The sequence below is a fragment of the Ascaphus truei genome, chromosome 9, assembly GCF_040206685.1.
Source record: "Ascaphus truei isolate aAscTru1 chromosome 9, aAscTru1.hap1, whole genome shotgun sequence".
In the NCBI taxonomy this organism is placed as follows: Eukaryota; Metazoa; Chordata; class Amphibia; order Anura; family Ascaphidae; genus Ascaphus; species Ascaphus truei.
Genome location: NC_134491.1, coordinates 48,730,357 through 48,745,356, shown reverse-complemented (window position 1 = coordinate 48,745,356; position 15,000 = coordinate 48,730,357). Strand labels below are relative to the sequence as shown.

Below are 15,000 nucleotides of genomic sequence, written 5' to 3'. Positions count from 1 at the left end.
TCTATCTCTCTCGGTCTGTCTCTCTATCTCTCTCTCTCGGTCTGTCTCTCTATCTCTCTCTCTCTGTCTCTCTATCTATATCCCTATCCCTGTGCAGTCTGTTACTTTGTTCCATATACCAGGGCATGCTTTGGGCTGGCAACCAGGTTAGTTGGCCAGCGCCTTTAGCTAGGGACCTGCTGGTGTAGTTGGTTTCCCTAACGGAATAGGATTTGATTATTTTGTATTTTGCCTTAAAGGGGCAGTAGCCCCAATGTTTTGGTTGCTGTTTGGTGGCAAATAAACCACTATAGTTAAGCGGAACTCTCTCTCTGTGCGTCTATCTGCCCTCGCCTACAGGCCGCTCCATCACAGATAGATTATAGATAGATTTATATCTATACCTATCTATAATCTATCTAAAATTTTTTTTAATTATTATTATTATCCCCCAGGTGTTTGGTCTGATCTTCACCATGGCTCAGGGTCAGATCCTGGAGGTGTTTGGGGTTCAGGCTGGGAATCTTCTCCTGTGCAGCTTCCTGGCCGTGGGGACAGTTATTACAGGTACAGTGTGCGCCCTTCCATCTCAAGCACTGCCCAGAGACCTACCCCCAGCGATCACTGCCTAGAGACCTTCAACCCCCGCCCCGCCCCAAACACTGCACCTCTCTCCCTCCGAAGTGACCTGAACCAATCTCCCACCTGAGCACTACCCAGAGACCCCCACCTCCCCTCGGCACTGCCCGGAAACCTGCCCGTACTCCAGGACACCCCCAACAGAAGTGCACTCGCCTCCCCCCGGGCACTGCACAGACCTGCACCCCTCTCCAGGCACTGCCCATAAAGTTGCACCAGACACTGTCCACAGACCTGTGCCAGTCCCAGGGCACTGGTAATGTGTGCCAAACCCCTGCCCCAGGGTACTGCCCTGCAACCCGTCCCCCTTCTCTGCCCCTCACTGGTCTCTCTACTCTGCAGGGTTCATACAGCCAGACCTGCGCAGGCAGAAAGCAAATCAGGAGACTGCACACGCCGTAAGTAGCACCTGTAAGACCTATCCTCACCGATCACAATGCTGTCTGGGGGGAGAGAAGCTGAGCGTGTCACGTGGTCTGAGCGTTTACCACGGGCATTATGTGGTCTCGGCGTGACAGCACATGCAGTGTCTCAGGATCTAGAACAGCGTTTTTCAGACCCATGCCACGGATTTATTGTAGGTTCCCTGCTGGCTGCGACGGGTATTTCAGACGATACACGGGGTGAAAACCACAGATCTAGAACATGAGGCTGTGACCACGGGATACACTGCACATACCTGAATGGGAGGGATGGGGGGAGACTACCGACACGCACAAACACACAAGTCCACCATTACATGCAAGCATGCACGAGATACCACTGTGACACGCACGCACACGTGAGAAACCACTGTTATGCACGCGTGTAAGAGAAAAGGTGCAGGGCAACCAGAGCGATCCCTCAATCCCGAACGTACATAGGAAATATAGGGTGAGGGAGCCCGCACTCACACAGAAGCCAAACCCGTGTTCTAAACAGTGACGCGGGATAACGTGAACCAAAGGAAACAAACTGCAAGATGCCCGCACAAGAAACTGTGGGACGTCGCTCACAAGGGGGTGACGTATTTTGTAATTGTATTGGTGCTTTTTTCGCCCCCCCTTTTTTTTGGTTCATTACAATCTCCCCTTTGCATTCCCTCCCTGACTGTACCCCTCCCACCTAGCAGCCACGTTTATCGTTTCATTATTTTTAACTGTGGAACTCCCAGATCCGTACTCGCCGTTATATCCGGGGTTCTGAGCGACTTCTCGCAGCTTCTCTGCGCTGAGAGTGTATTTTGTTTAATTTAGTTCACTTTATTCTGTGTCCACTGTTAAGATCAGAGGCGGGCACCTATTTTTCAATGTAGCCACAGGTGTGGCGAATAAGAAGTGAAAATCGTCACACCAATAAATAAATAAATAAAAATGGAGAAATTACGTTGCTCAATCGAACATTTAAAACACACACTGTTCGTCTGTTTCACTCACCTCAGCACTATCACCTGCTGCTGCGTCACTCACCTCAGCACTATCACCTGCTGCTGCTTCCCTCAGACCTTTCTTTTTTTAAGTGCACTTTTTACAGTGCACTTGTTGATTCCTTTATATATTTGTTTGACTGGTTTTTCTTTGTTCTACTTGGCAACAAGTAGAATTGCTGTTTAACTGAATTGGCCGGCTTCGCCGGCCAATCAGTATTAAACCAGATCAAAATAGGCTGCTTCTCTCAGACCTTTCTTTTTTTTAAGTGCACTTTTTACAGTGCACTTGTTGATTCCCTTATATATTTGTTTGACTGGTTTTTCTTTGTTCTACTTGGCAACAAGTAGTATTGCTGTTTAACTGAATTGGCCGGCTTCGCCGGCCAATCAGTATTAAACCAGATCAAAAATAGGCTGCCTCCCTCAGAAGTGTATGTACAGAGCTCCCAGGCATTTGGTAAGGAATCAGCTTTATTCTTTCTTTATTTGGTATTTTTTGGTTTGGATCTGTGGGGGAGTATACTGTGAGTATACTGGGAGTTTTATAGAGGGTTTTGGGTGTATTTTCAGGTTTAAAAAAACGTTTTTTGTTTTCACCCAAGGGCTGCAGTGTTTTAACCCAGCATAGCTGCAGTTTAGCTGGCTGGAAAACTGCAGTCTCACCCCCTCTCTCCTCCCTCACTACTGGAGGTTTTTACTGGTTGTTTAAACTTCCAATTTCACTCTTTTGTTTTTCTTAAGCCTGATTCCTTTTCTCACTTGCAATTGAGAGCTCTGTGTCTTTTCTATAAAGACTTTGAAAATTGTGGTGTTTGCTTATTATAACAGAGAGAGAGTAACTAATTAGGGGAAAAAGATTTAAAACTGCAGCAGGTTTTTAAAAGCTGCTGTTTTTTTCCCCTTGCAGAGAGATCTCTTCTTAAAGGGACAGTTCCTCTCAAAACCTCTCTCCCTAAGCAATACCCTCCCCTGACTTAGAGGCTTATTTGTTATCATGCCTGGAAAGGGGAATAGGACAAGTGCAGCAACGGGGGCGACGACCGGATATAGAACACCAAAAACTGTGGCCCCTAGGAGCAACACTCTTAGTCACAGCCCTAGGCCTGGTCCTTCCAGTGCCCTGGCCACGCCTCCCCCAGCACCTGTTAGCAGCGTGGCCCCAGCGGTCCCAGTTCCAACATGGGCGCATGGGGCAGTTGCAGGCGTTGACCCCAGCAACAACAATGCTAGGGCCACGCCGTGTATGAGCAGGAAGCTTGGGGTGAGGTGCCCAATGTCACCTGGCCTAAACATGGAGATATATGTGAGGGCTGTGGCTGATGTGGTGGGTCCCTCTGCTGTGGTGGCGGCCAGCAAAATGTATGGGACGGGCATTTTTTTCCTCCGTACGCTGGCTGCCACTCACACTCTGGTGCAGAAAGGCATCAGTGTAGGGGGGAAATACATCCCTATAGAACCCATGGAGGGGTTAGGCACAAAGGTCATTCTGTCAAATGTGCCCCCCTTCATCCCAGATTGCCTCGTGAAGCCGTACCTGCAACCCCTGGGAGACATTAAGTCCCCCATAATAAAATTATATTTGGGCTGCAGAGATAGGGCGCTGAGGCATGTACTCTCATTTAGGCGGCAGGTACAACTGCTGCTGCCAGGGAGCACTGAATCTGTGGAGGGTTCGTTTAGGGTGCCCTACGAGGGCATAGCATACACTGTGTTTTATGGCACGGAGGGGGTTAGATGTTATCTGTGCAAAGAGCTGGGGCACACTCGTAGGAGTTGCCTCAAAGGGAACAGAGGACCCATCCCAACTCCTGCACCCGCCCTTCCCTCTGCCAAGACACCCGGTACCGCTGTGCCCACCTGAGACCGCAGGAGATGTCGCTGTCCCATCCAGAACAGTGACTTCTGCACCTCTTCCTGGAGAGCGGAAGGAAGGAGAGGGGGTCGCCCTGGAGCGACCAGCCTCTGTTATCGCTGTCTCCCCCCAGGAGGAAACACCCTGTGCCGCTGCGCCCACCGCAGCGGAGCCCTCGGGGGCTCAGGCCCCCGCTGGGACCACAGGAGATGTCACTGCCCCATCTCAAACAGTGACATCTGAACCTCTCCCCAAAGAACAGAGGGAGAAGGAAAAGATCTCGAGGGCCCAGGTCCCCCCTGGGACCACAGAAGATGTCACTGTCGCAACTCAAACAGTGACATCTGAACCTCTCCTCCCAAAAAAGAGGGGGAAGAACAAAGTCACCCCACAACAGTCACCCTCTGTCGCTGTCCCCCCCCCAAGAACCCCCTAACCCCATTGTAAGCACCGTACAGGGTGAAGGGGAGCGGGAGGAAACTCCTGCTATGGAGACAGAGGCACCCTCTCCTGGGAAATCAATCCCCAGGAAGAGCAAATCTAAAACCAATAAGAGGGTGATTGAGGAGGTTGAGGAGGGTGAACCATATTACGTTTACCCTCTGAAGTCTCGGAAGCGGAAAGAAAAATCGGTTCCGCACAAGGTGGTCCTGTCCGGCCCACTGGTTGGGATTAACCAGTGTAAGCCGTATCCCACAAATGTACAGCCCCCCCCCCCCCCTCGAATTTCTGGAAGGAATGCAGCTGGAGGTACCAGACACCTCTGGGGACATTGGGGAGCCTCCCAAAGCCCCTCTCGGTTGGAGAGCGTCCCCCGGAGAATTGTGCTTCGGTGAATTTGACATGCCGAATGCACCTATCTTCAGAGCCAGCCAAGATCCCCTTCCGGCTGTACCGCCTTCGGGTGACGCACATAGGGATAAAAAGCCCCGGTTTGCGTCACCAGAGGAAGGAGATGGGTTAGGGCTGACCCCCGTGGATGAGGGTTTGGAGGGTGTTTTGGTGAGCACTTCAGATTACATCTGGGAGTTGTCTGACCTGAACCCTCTTGGTGCAGAGTTTTGGGCAGGCACTTTGTTGGGAGTGAACGCTGGGAAAGACCCTCCCTATGAAGCCCTTGCTAATGAGTGCCCCCGCATGGTTGGTGGGGGCCCTCCCGCGGATGGTGGGGGCCCTCCCGCAGATGGTGGGGGCCCTCCCGCGGATGGTGGGGGCCCTCCCGCGGATGGTGGGGGCCCTCCCGCGGATGGTGAGGGCCCTCCCGCGGTTGAGTGCCCTCCCGCGGGTGATGCGAACACCCGTGGCATGTGTGCTTCTGTGGCCCCCGAGGACTCTCGGGAGACCACTGCCTCTGCCATGTCGCCACCAGCTGCCCCTGAACATCCTGACTCGGGGATGGAGATGGAGAGCACAGTGGACCCCCTCGTGGAAACACTGAGGAGGGGATCCAATCTAGGGCTGAGAGAGGCCCCCGCAGAGAAGGACGGGGGTCTTGAATTCTGCAGCCAAGAGGAGCCTGGGGAGTTGGGGCTCAGAGGGGAGTCCTCTGGCACCATGGAGTCGGTGGAATCCTCGATCCCCGTTATCCCTGCCCGGGAGATAGTTTCCTGGATGATACCCTCTGTAGACACGGACATACGAAGGTGCAGTTGGCCCTTGAGAGGTGGAAGGATGCTTCGGTCATTCTCCACTCTCTGAGTATATATCAAGGCTAACCACAAGGCCAAACTTTCCGGGACTAATGAACATGCTCGGGTCCTAAAGTTTAACAAAGTGTTGCGAGAGCACGTAAAGGCTTCTCTGGGTATAGTACCCTGAGCGCCTATGGGAAGCAAGACTCTTGATTACCAATGGCTTTGAGCATCGGTACGCTAAACGTAAATGGATGTAAGGACGGGTTTCGCAGGTTCCAGGTACTCTCCTTTTTACAAAAGGGAAAGTACTCTGTGAGTTTCCTGCAGGAAACCCATACCACTCCAGAGGCTGAAGCCAGCTGGCATCTGGAGTGGCGAGGCAAGGTCTTTTTTAGCCACCTCACTTCGACATCTTGTGGAGTGGTGACCCTGTTCTCCGAATCCTTTCAACCTGAGCTGCTGTTTGCCAAAGCTGTTGTTCCAGGTCGCCTGTTGCATCTCAGGGTCCGGCACGAGGACTACACGTTTAATTTCTTGAACGTGTATGCTCCTGCCACCGGACCCCTGAGATGGCAGTTCTTCGTCATATTGTCCGAATACCTGGAGACGTTCGACGTGGACGAACACGTGGTGCTCGGGGGTGATTTTAACTGCACCCTTGAGGCTCTGAGGGACCGGAATGGTCCGGAGCCACACCCGAGTTCTGCATCGGCCTTGCGGGAGGTCATCACCTGCTACTCCTTGGTAGACGTCTGGCGAGAACAACATCCCGGGGTATCCACTGAGTTCACCTATGTTAGAGTGTTTAGAGGTGGACGGATATCCTGGTCCCGGATCGATAGGCTGTACATATCCAGCCACAGCCTGTCGCAAGCTCAGTCCAGTACCATTAGGCCAGCGCCGTTTTCTGACCACAATTGTGTGTCCGTGACGGTGGCGCTAATACCAGCAGCGCCCTCGGCCGCCTATTGGCATTTCAACAATACGTTGTTGGAGGACAAGGGGTTTGCGACGTTGGTCCGAGACTTTTGGATGGCCTGGAGAAGTTGCAGGTCAGACTTTGCCACGTTAGATCAGTGGTGGGACGTGAGCAAGGTTCATCTGCGCCTCGTTTGTCAAGAGCACACTAAAGGTGCCAGCGGGCAGCGCGATGCAGAGATCGAGACCCTTAGGGAGGAGGTGCTCGATCTCGAGAGGCGGCTGTCTGTGGCAGGAGACCAATTCCTGCAGTGTGCGTATGTGGAGAGGAAGTGCGCTCTCCGGGACTTGGAAGATCGGAGAGCTCGGGGGGCGTATGTGCGATCCCGTATCCACTTCCTTCGGGAGGAGGGTCGCGGGTCGCGCCTCTTCTACGCGCTGGAGAAAAAGACGGGAAACCGTAAACATATCACCTGCTTGATAGCAGAGGACAGTACCCCTCTGAATGACCCGGAGAGCATCCGGGACAGAACCCGGAGGTTTTACGTAGATCTTTTCTCTCCGGAGTCCATCCAGCCGGATGCGTGCAGGGTCTTATGGGAGGGGCTTGCCACGGTCGGCGAGGGTGGAAGAGAGAGGCTCGAGTTACCTTTGACTCTGGCCGAGCTCTCTGAAGCTCTTAATCTCATGTCCCACGGAAAAGCGCCGGGGCTAGACGGCTGACTGTGGAGTTCTTCCGGTTTTTTTGGGAGATGCTGGGATCTGATTTCACCGAGGTGCTGGCCGAAGCCCTGGAGACTGGTGAGATGCCCCTTTCATGTCGGCGGGCCATACTGTCTCTGCTGCCGAAGAAGGGGGATCTCCGCCAGATCTCTAACTGGCGACCGGTCTCACTGCTCAGCACGGATTATAAGATCGTAGCCAAAGCGCTCTCGCTGAGGCTCAAGTCCTTGCTGGCAGAGGTGATTCACCCCGACCAGTCCTATACTGTCCCGGGCCGGAGCATTCATGACAACATTTTTCTGGTCCGGGATCTGCTACACCACGCGCAGAGGACTGGTCTGTCACTCGCCCTCCTGTCCCTAGATCAAGAGAAGGCGTTTGACAGGGTGGATCACCGTTACCTCATGCAGACCTTGCGGGAGTTTGGCTTTGGCCCACAATTTGTGGGCTTTCTCCGGATGCTGTACGCCTCTGCAGAGTGTCTGGTAAAAATTAATTGGTCCCTGACGGCACCTTTTGTGTTTGGTCGGGGAGTACGTCAGGGGTGTCCCCTGTCTGGGGAACTATACGCGCTGGCCATCGAGCCCTTCCTCTGCCTACTGAGGAGGAGGCTCACCAGGCTGGTGCTGTGGGAGCCCAGCATGCGGGTAGTCCTGTCGGCTTATGCCGATGACGTGCTCCTCGTGGCCCAGGACCTAGATGATCTGGAGCGGGCACAAGCATGCCAAGAGGTCTACACCGCTGCCTCTTCTGCTCGGATCAACTGGTCCAAGTGTTCCGGCATTTTGGTGGGTCCCTTACAGGTGGACTCTTTGCCCCCCGCGTTTCGTAATATCTCGTGGGGGAGCGATACTCTCAAATATCTGGGAGTCTACCTGTCTGCTGCGGAGGACCCAGCCCCAGAAAACTTCAGTGAGCTTGAAGAACGAGTCATTGCTCGTCTGGGGTCATGGGTGTATCTGTCGAGAATGCTTTCCCTTAGGGGAAGAACCCTGGTGATCAACCAGCTGGTGGCCAGTCAGCTTTGGCACCGGCTGATGGCCATGGGTCCGCCCCCCGAATTTATCAACAAGATCCAGAGGAGATTGATGGATTTTCTCTGGATGGGGAAGCATTGGGTCTCTGCGGGGGTTGCGTGCCTTCCTTTGGAGGAGGGTGGACAGGGAGTGGTGTGTGTCCGCTCCCAGTTACACACTTTCCGCCTCCAATACCTGCAGAGATACCTATTCGCGGATCCGTCTCCGCAGTGGTGCCAGCTGGCGACCAGTTTCTTTCGCCAGCTGCGCAGTATGAGGTATGACCGGCAACTGTTTATCATCAGGCCCGAGGGTTTAGGAAGAAACCTCTCGGAGCTGCCGGCATACTACCGGGACTTATTAAAGGCCTGGAAACTGGTCTCCGTGACCAGGAAGGAACAGGCGGTGGGGGTTGATTTCCTCGCCGAGCCCCTGCTGTATAATCCGGCAGTGGGGGCTCGGATGTTGGATTCACCCTCTATTTGCCGCCGGCTAATCCTGGCGCAAGTGACCAGAGTCGGGGATCTCCTGGACTATGAGCGGCGAGACTGGGTAAGCGCAGAGGTGCTTGCGCCCCGTATGGGTATGCTTACTGACCGTGTCCCTCGTCGTTTGATCCGGGAGATTAAAGATGCAATCCACCCCGACTCACGCACCTTCATCGAGGGGGTTTTGCAGACCGGAGAGCCTTGTCAACCTATCAACTTCAGCTCTCCGGATCTTTGCGTGGAACCCAAACCACGGCAACCCCCTCGGGCTCCTCTTTCCCCCAACCTCAGCAGGTTGGGGATATGTCCCCGGCATGTTTTCGCGGCATGCCGAGGAACGTCCTGTATTCTCTGGTGCTCCATATAGTGCACTACCTCGCCCTTGTCACCCGCCCAGATACCATCTGGAGGCGGGTATTTCTTGGGAACGAGGGCGAGAGACCCCGGTGGAGAGAGCTCTATTCAGCTTTGGTTCCCCGTCCCGCCGGGGATTTCAGTTGGAGGGTCCTCCACGGTGCACTGAGCACAGGAGAGTACTTGGCACACTTCACGGACTCCCCCGCCGCCTGTCCCTTCTGTGGCGAGCGGGAGTCCGTATTCCACATTTATCTGAGCTGCGCCAGACTGCAGCCCCTCTTATCCACCTTGAGGAGCCTTCTTCTGCAGTTCTGGCTGGGTTTTTCCCCTCATCATTTTATTTTTGGGTGCCCAGTGTCCCGAGACAATAAGCCTAGGGATCTCCTAGTTAACCTGCTCCTGGCAGTGGCTAAGGTAGCCATTTACAAGACCAGGAAGCAGCGTTTGGAGAGGGGGGTCCCAACGAACATCGTGGCAGTGTTCCGGGCGCTGGTGCACTCCCGTATTCGGGCAGAGTTCACGTACGCCGAGTCCGCTGGGACGGTTTCGGAGTTTGCCTCCCAGTGGGCGTTAGGCGGGGTGCTCTGCTCGGTATCCCACATCATGGGTTCTTCTGAGTTAACGCTTCTTTTTTAAGTGCATTTTTTACAGTGCACTTGTTGGTTCCCTTATATATTTGTTTGACTGGTTTTTCTTTGTTCTACTTGGCAACAAGTAGAATTGCTGTTTAACTGAATCAGTATTAAACCAGATCAAAAACCTTCAGGAAAAAGTTTATTTAACGGTGGGAGCTGGAAACTCACATTCGCTGCTTTCATGGCCAATGCGCCACTTGTGGCGATTGGCGACAGGGTTGCCCACCTCCTGGTTTAGATCAGGGGTGCACAAACTCTTCTCCCTGCACACCTCCTGCTCCGGCGTCGTCACCATGGCAACGTGACGTCACATGACTCTACACGTAAGTAAAGTTACAGAGGCCTAGCGTGATACCCGGCATTTAATTTAAATGCCTTCGGGGAAGCGTGGGGCCTCTGTAACCGCCGCGCCCCCCCTCCCCATAACATCTTGCGCCCCCCAATTTAGATCACGAGTTAATACATTTATTTTGTGGCTCTCCGCTGTTTGGCTTCTGTGGTTCTTTGCGTGCGGCATCCTCGCATATTTCACTGTTCTACACACTCACACGTGAGGATGAGGCCTACAGGTGACTCCCTCGTATTCTTGCAGCCTCTGGTAGTGAGCTCTGCGCAGTACGCTGGTTACGGATCTGCCCTGGGAGGTAAGTGACGGTGCAGGAGCCAATCACGGTTCTCCTTCTCTGGGGGGGGGGGGGGGGGGGGAAGAGATGGGTCCTGTTAACGTTGCAGTCCTTATTAGCTAGTATCGAGAGAAACCACCCGCTCAGCTGAAGTGTCTGACGTACGGGGTGCACTGGGGTCTCGGTAACTATTAGAGAACAAAAAATGGGGGTCACTGCATCAGACACAGCAGATCCCCTAGAACCCCTTTATGGTACGCTCCTAGGCCAATAGATCATAATGACAGTGTGACTAGTTTACAGGACTATAAAGTTAGTTCTTATTGAGTGGTGATTCCCCCTATGTTTTTTTCAATAGCTTTACATAAATACCCGATACAAATATCTCGTGCAGAAAACACATACTTAAAGAGATGACGTTTAAAAGGTCACATATCCAAATCTTACAATAGTGGACTCATTGTGATTAACGTAATTACACTGAATTGAAGATATTGATATTACTGTTTTGTGGCAGGAAATGAAACCTCCAGTAGTTCCGTAGCCGGAGCAAATTGTAATGTAAACTATGTGCTGTGCGTGTATTGTTAGTACTCCCCTCAATGCTCAATTAGATTGGCTATTTATCATATTGATGCAAGCGCTAATCAACGCTTATAGTCTAAGGGAACCAATTTTAAAATGTCTTCCACTATGATAGGTGGATAAAACTAATAAGTACAGCTAGTTGCTTGCTTGTAAATACATTTGCTTACTTATTGAGGCATAAGATATTTCTAGATGGTGCACTGATTTTTACAGTGAGTGGGTTCCTAGGTGTGATTGGATCCCTACTGAGGTAATTATACAACTACCTAACATTAAATGTTTGCTGCAGTACCAAGCTCCCAACCGGAGCTATTGGAGGTGCATAATATCTAAATGTTTTTGATCATTGTCAAAATCTACAAGCAGCTGAGCTGTGTGTTTCCTGTCACGCAGTAGATGGTGATTAAACCTGCGCCCAGCTTGTTTCGGCCGGATCTCAGCATGAAGATCATTTGCGTGAAAATATAGAGTATTATGTCCGCAAACAACGGAACCCTGTTGGGAAACTGATCTCACAGGGACTGCTTCCAGTGTGATGTCATTGGGAGACGTGATGACATCACACTGTAAGATCAGCTGTGAGACCGGAAAGCTCCGATCTCAGCTCCGTCTGAGACAAGGGTTGCCCCTGCCGTTTCTAACTAACGAATAGCAGTTAAATAGATTGGCAGCTATATTTATACCAAGGCGCCTTGGTCAGTTTCCCAACAGGGTTCTGTTTTTTGCGGGCATAATATACTCTATATTTTCACGCAAATGATCTTCATGCTAGATCCGGCCGAAACAAGCTGGGCGCAGGTTTAATAACCATCTACTGCATGACAGGGAACACAGCTCAGCTGCTTGTAGATTTTGGCAATGATCAAAAACATTTAGATATTATGCCCCTCCAATAGCTCCGGTTGGGAGCTTGGTACTGCAGCAAACATTTAAATGTTAGGTAGTTGTATAATTACCTCAGTAGGGATCCAATCACACCTAGGAACCCACTGACTGTAAAAATCAGTGCACCATCTAGAAATATCTTATGCCTCAATAAGTAAGCAAATGTATTTACAAGCAAGCAACTAGTCTTATTCGTTGTATCCACCTATCGTAGAAGACATTTTAAATGGGTTCCCTTACTCTTAGACCTACGAGTTGATTAGCGCTTGCATCAATATGATAAATAGCAAATCTAATTGAGCATTGAGGGAGTACTAACAATACACCCACTGCACATCATTTACATTACAATTTGCTCCGGCTACAGAAATACTGGAGGTTTGATTTCCTGCCACAAAACAGTAATATTAATATCTTCAATTCAGTGTAATTACGTTAATCACAATGAGTCCTCTTGTCAGATTTGGAAACGTGACCTTTAAACATTCTCTCTTGTATGTGTCTTCTTCACGAGACATTTGCATCGGGTATTTATGTAAAGATGGAAAGATAATACCATGCTATTGAAATAAAGGAGATCACCACTCCATAAGAGCTAACTTATTAATTAAAGCTTTTTTTGGACTCTCGTATACATTATCAGGGGAATATTATTATTAAGCCCTGTGTTTGTTTTGTGTGTGTATGTATAGTGTCTGTGTTGTTGTTCGCCATCTCTAACAATTAGACAAACTTTTTAAAATAAGTTAACTAGATACATATTCACAAGGGGTACTTTATAGGTTCTAACATAAGAACCTTTTTAGTCCTGTAAACTAGTCTCGCACTGTCGTTATGTCAGTTTAGTTTACAGATCAGTCTCACACTGTCGTCATGTCAGTGTGATCTGTAAACTAGTCTCACACTGTCTTCATGTCAGTTTGATCTGTAAACTAGTCTCACACTGTCTTCATGTCAGTTTGATCTGTAAACTAGTCTCACACTGTCGTCATGTCAGTTTGATCTGTAAACTAGTCTCACACTGTCTTCATGTCAGTTTGATCTCTATTGCCAAGGAGTGTGTACCATAAAGGGGTTCTAAGGGAACCGCTGTGTCTGACGCAGTGACCTCCCTTTTTTTGTTCCTTATTAGCTGGTACTCAGACTGATGGATCGTTCATGTCTGTGCTACACAGGTGGCTGGTGTCAGACAGGGGAGTAAGATTGAGGTGGGGAGACATCCGTGACTATTGGGACTGCAGCTTTAACTGGCGTGTCTGCTTCCCCCCTCCATGTGGTGTCTGTCCCTGCAGGGTCTCTGGGTCTGGCTGTACAGTACATGTGGGTTTCTAGGCTTGTGATTGGGTGGTGTGTGTGGGGGTAATACACAGCCCCTCCTGACACCCTCTCTCACACAGGAGCCAACTGAGTGTTACTCAGACAATGGGGATCTCCCTGCACATCACCGCCTGTCGCATGAGGTGTGAGAAGCAGAGGGGACCACTGCACATCTCCAGAATGCACCTCTTCCATGGAATGAAAGCAGCAGGACGAGCAAGTCAGTTACCACAGACGTCACCAAACCCATCACCCACAGCAATCCTGGGCAGACAAAGTGCTCACCCTGTGCTACTTTCATCCCGCTCGCGCCTCTTTCTATCCAGTCTATGAACAGGTGGAGGCGTCACGGGCTCATGGTCATTTATTTGTTTTATACCAAAGAAGTAGTTTCTGTAAATGGTTTTCCTGAAACTAAGAAGTACACAATTATCTGAACATGACTGTGCGTGGGGCATGGTGGGTGTAGCATTGCATTCTGGGTGTTCGGTATGTGGCACACAGCCCTACAGGATTCCTGCACAACAATAAAATGCACTGTTCATGCCACAAAGGCTCGTCACCAAACTGCACAAGTCCGACAGCTCCTTATTGGGGAGGGGAGCTGGGGGTGGTCAATTCCTCTTCTTGTTGGGGGGCAGGGGCTCCTGCAGAATCTCCACATACTGGAAACCGATCAGCATCCCCAGGATGGAAAAACCTACAGAGGTGCAAGTACAGCCCTTAATACCCCCAGAGGGGAGAAAGTACAGGCCTTAATACCCCACGGGGGGGGGGGGGGGGGGGGGGGGGAAAAGAGTACAGGGTTTATTACTCACTTGCTACCATCAGCGGAGCCATCACACCTATTGTCATCTCAGCTGTGTGATAAACAAAAACCTCAGACAGGAAGTGACCCAGTGCAAGGACAAAGGTCCAGAGAGTGAGATGATAAAGCCTGGCGAGAGAGAGGGAGGTGTGATACAGCTGCCGAGGGGGGACAGCGAGAGAGAAAGGGGGTGGGAGGCGATGGGGAGGGCGCAAAAGAGGAGTGAAGGCAGGAGCAAGGGAGCGTGGTATACCATAAGGTGACCTACGTCTTATTCCGGATGTCAATGGCGCAGGCGCAGCGTATAACAGAGGAGAGCAGCGTCCACACGCCAAACGTACGAGCCTGGAGACCATTCACTGCGAGGAGAGAGGGGGGGCAGGGAAGAGGGTACGGGGAAGGGAGAGGAGGGGATATATGCACCGTAGGTCACACACCCTGTATATGAACACATTGAGGGGGAGGGAAATATTTTTTATATACATGTATTATAGCACAACACAACCGCCCCACAATGTCTTACCCAGAAAAGGCGCCAAACAGCAGCGGCAGCCGCAAGGCATTGTGGGGCAGCAGATTGCAAGCTCAGGTGATCTGTCACACTGCAGGTGGCTTCAGAGGTAAGAGGGTCTCCATTTGGGGGGGGGGGGGTCAGAAGGGGGAAGCTATATGGGTATGAAAAGGTGTGTATATAAAAACACAGTGGCTGATGTGTATATAAAACATACCCTGGCCAGGTCTGCCCGTGTACAGCTTGTCACTCAGGAAGCTGTGGTCCCTGAAGCTTTGTAACGTGTTCCCGGCTGCAATGATGGAAACCATCATGAGCCAACTGCGCAGGACAGCGAGAAACCGGCTCATCTGGGGGCAGGAACCTCACGGAGACAGCAGCGACGATCCGGGGTGCAGGATCCTCACGGGGCAGCGATGATCCGGGTGACAGGAACCTCACGGGGGCAGCGACGATCCGGGGTGCAGGATCCTCACGGGGCAGCGATGATCCGGGGGAGAGGAACGATCCAGAGGCAGCAGCGACGATCCGGGGGCCAGGACCCTCACGGGGGCAGCAGCGACGATCCGGAGGCCAGGCCCCTCACGGGGGCAGCAGCGACGATCCGGAGGCCAGGACC

At 51.6% G+C, this 15,000-nt stretch overlaps 2 protein-coding genes across 4 annotated transcripts in view; one reads left to right on the top strand and one right to left on the bottom strand.

The window, feature by feature from the left end:
• FLVCR2 (FLVCR choline and putative heme transporter 2) overlaps positions 1-13,745 on the top strand; it is a 25,935-nt gene extending 12,190 nt beyond the window's left edge. For 2 of the 3 annotated variants that reach the window (XM_075614700.1, XM_075614698.1), the window contains 3 exons: positions 435-546; positions 961-1,016; positions 13,143-13,745. In XM_075614700.1, the coding sequence (XP_075470815.1) occupies positions 435-546; positions 961-1,016; positions 13,143-13,211 (237 nt within the window). In that variant the 3' untranslated portion in view covers positions 13,212-13,745. Of the gene's footprint in view, positions 1-434; positions 547-960; positions 1,017-10,241; positions 10,294-13,142 lie in introns of all 3 variants that reach the window. The other variant, XM_075614699.1, reaches the window with a different exon arrangement.
• Positions 13,412-14,994, bottom strand: ERG28 (ergosterol biosynthesis 28 homolog). Its single transcript, XM_075614701.1, has 4 exons — positions 14,599-14,994; positions 14,139-14,229; positions 13,881-13,999; positions 13,412-13,762 (listed from the first exon to the last, which is right to left on the bottom strand). The coding sequence occupies exons 1-4, from the start codon at positions 14,729-14,731 to the stop codon at positions 13,677-13,679; spliced, it is 429 nt and encodes a 142-aa protein (XP_075470816.1). The 5' UTR covers positions 14,732-14,994; the 3' UTR covers positions 13,412-13,676.
• Positions 14,995-15,000: the final 6 nt, after the last annotated feature.

What these genes read in the sequence shown, in the direction of transcription:
- ERG28 (XM_075614701.1), bottom strand. Translation starts at nt 14,731, where the DNA reads ATGAGCCGGTTTCTCGCTGTCCTGCGCAGTTGGCTCATGATGGTTTCC. An exon ending in CACGGGCAGACCTGGCCAGG is followed by an intron (nt 14,230 to 14,598) that starts GTATGTTTTATA and finishes CTCTCCTCGCAG; the next exon opens with TGAATGGTCTCCAGGCTCGT. An exon ending in ATTGACATCCGGAATAAGAC is followed by an intron (nt 14,000 to 14,138) that starts GTAGGTCACCTT and finishes CTCTCTCGCCAG; the next exon opens with GCTTTATCATCTCACTCTCT.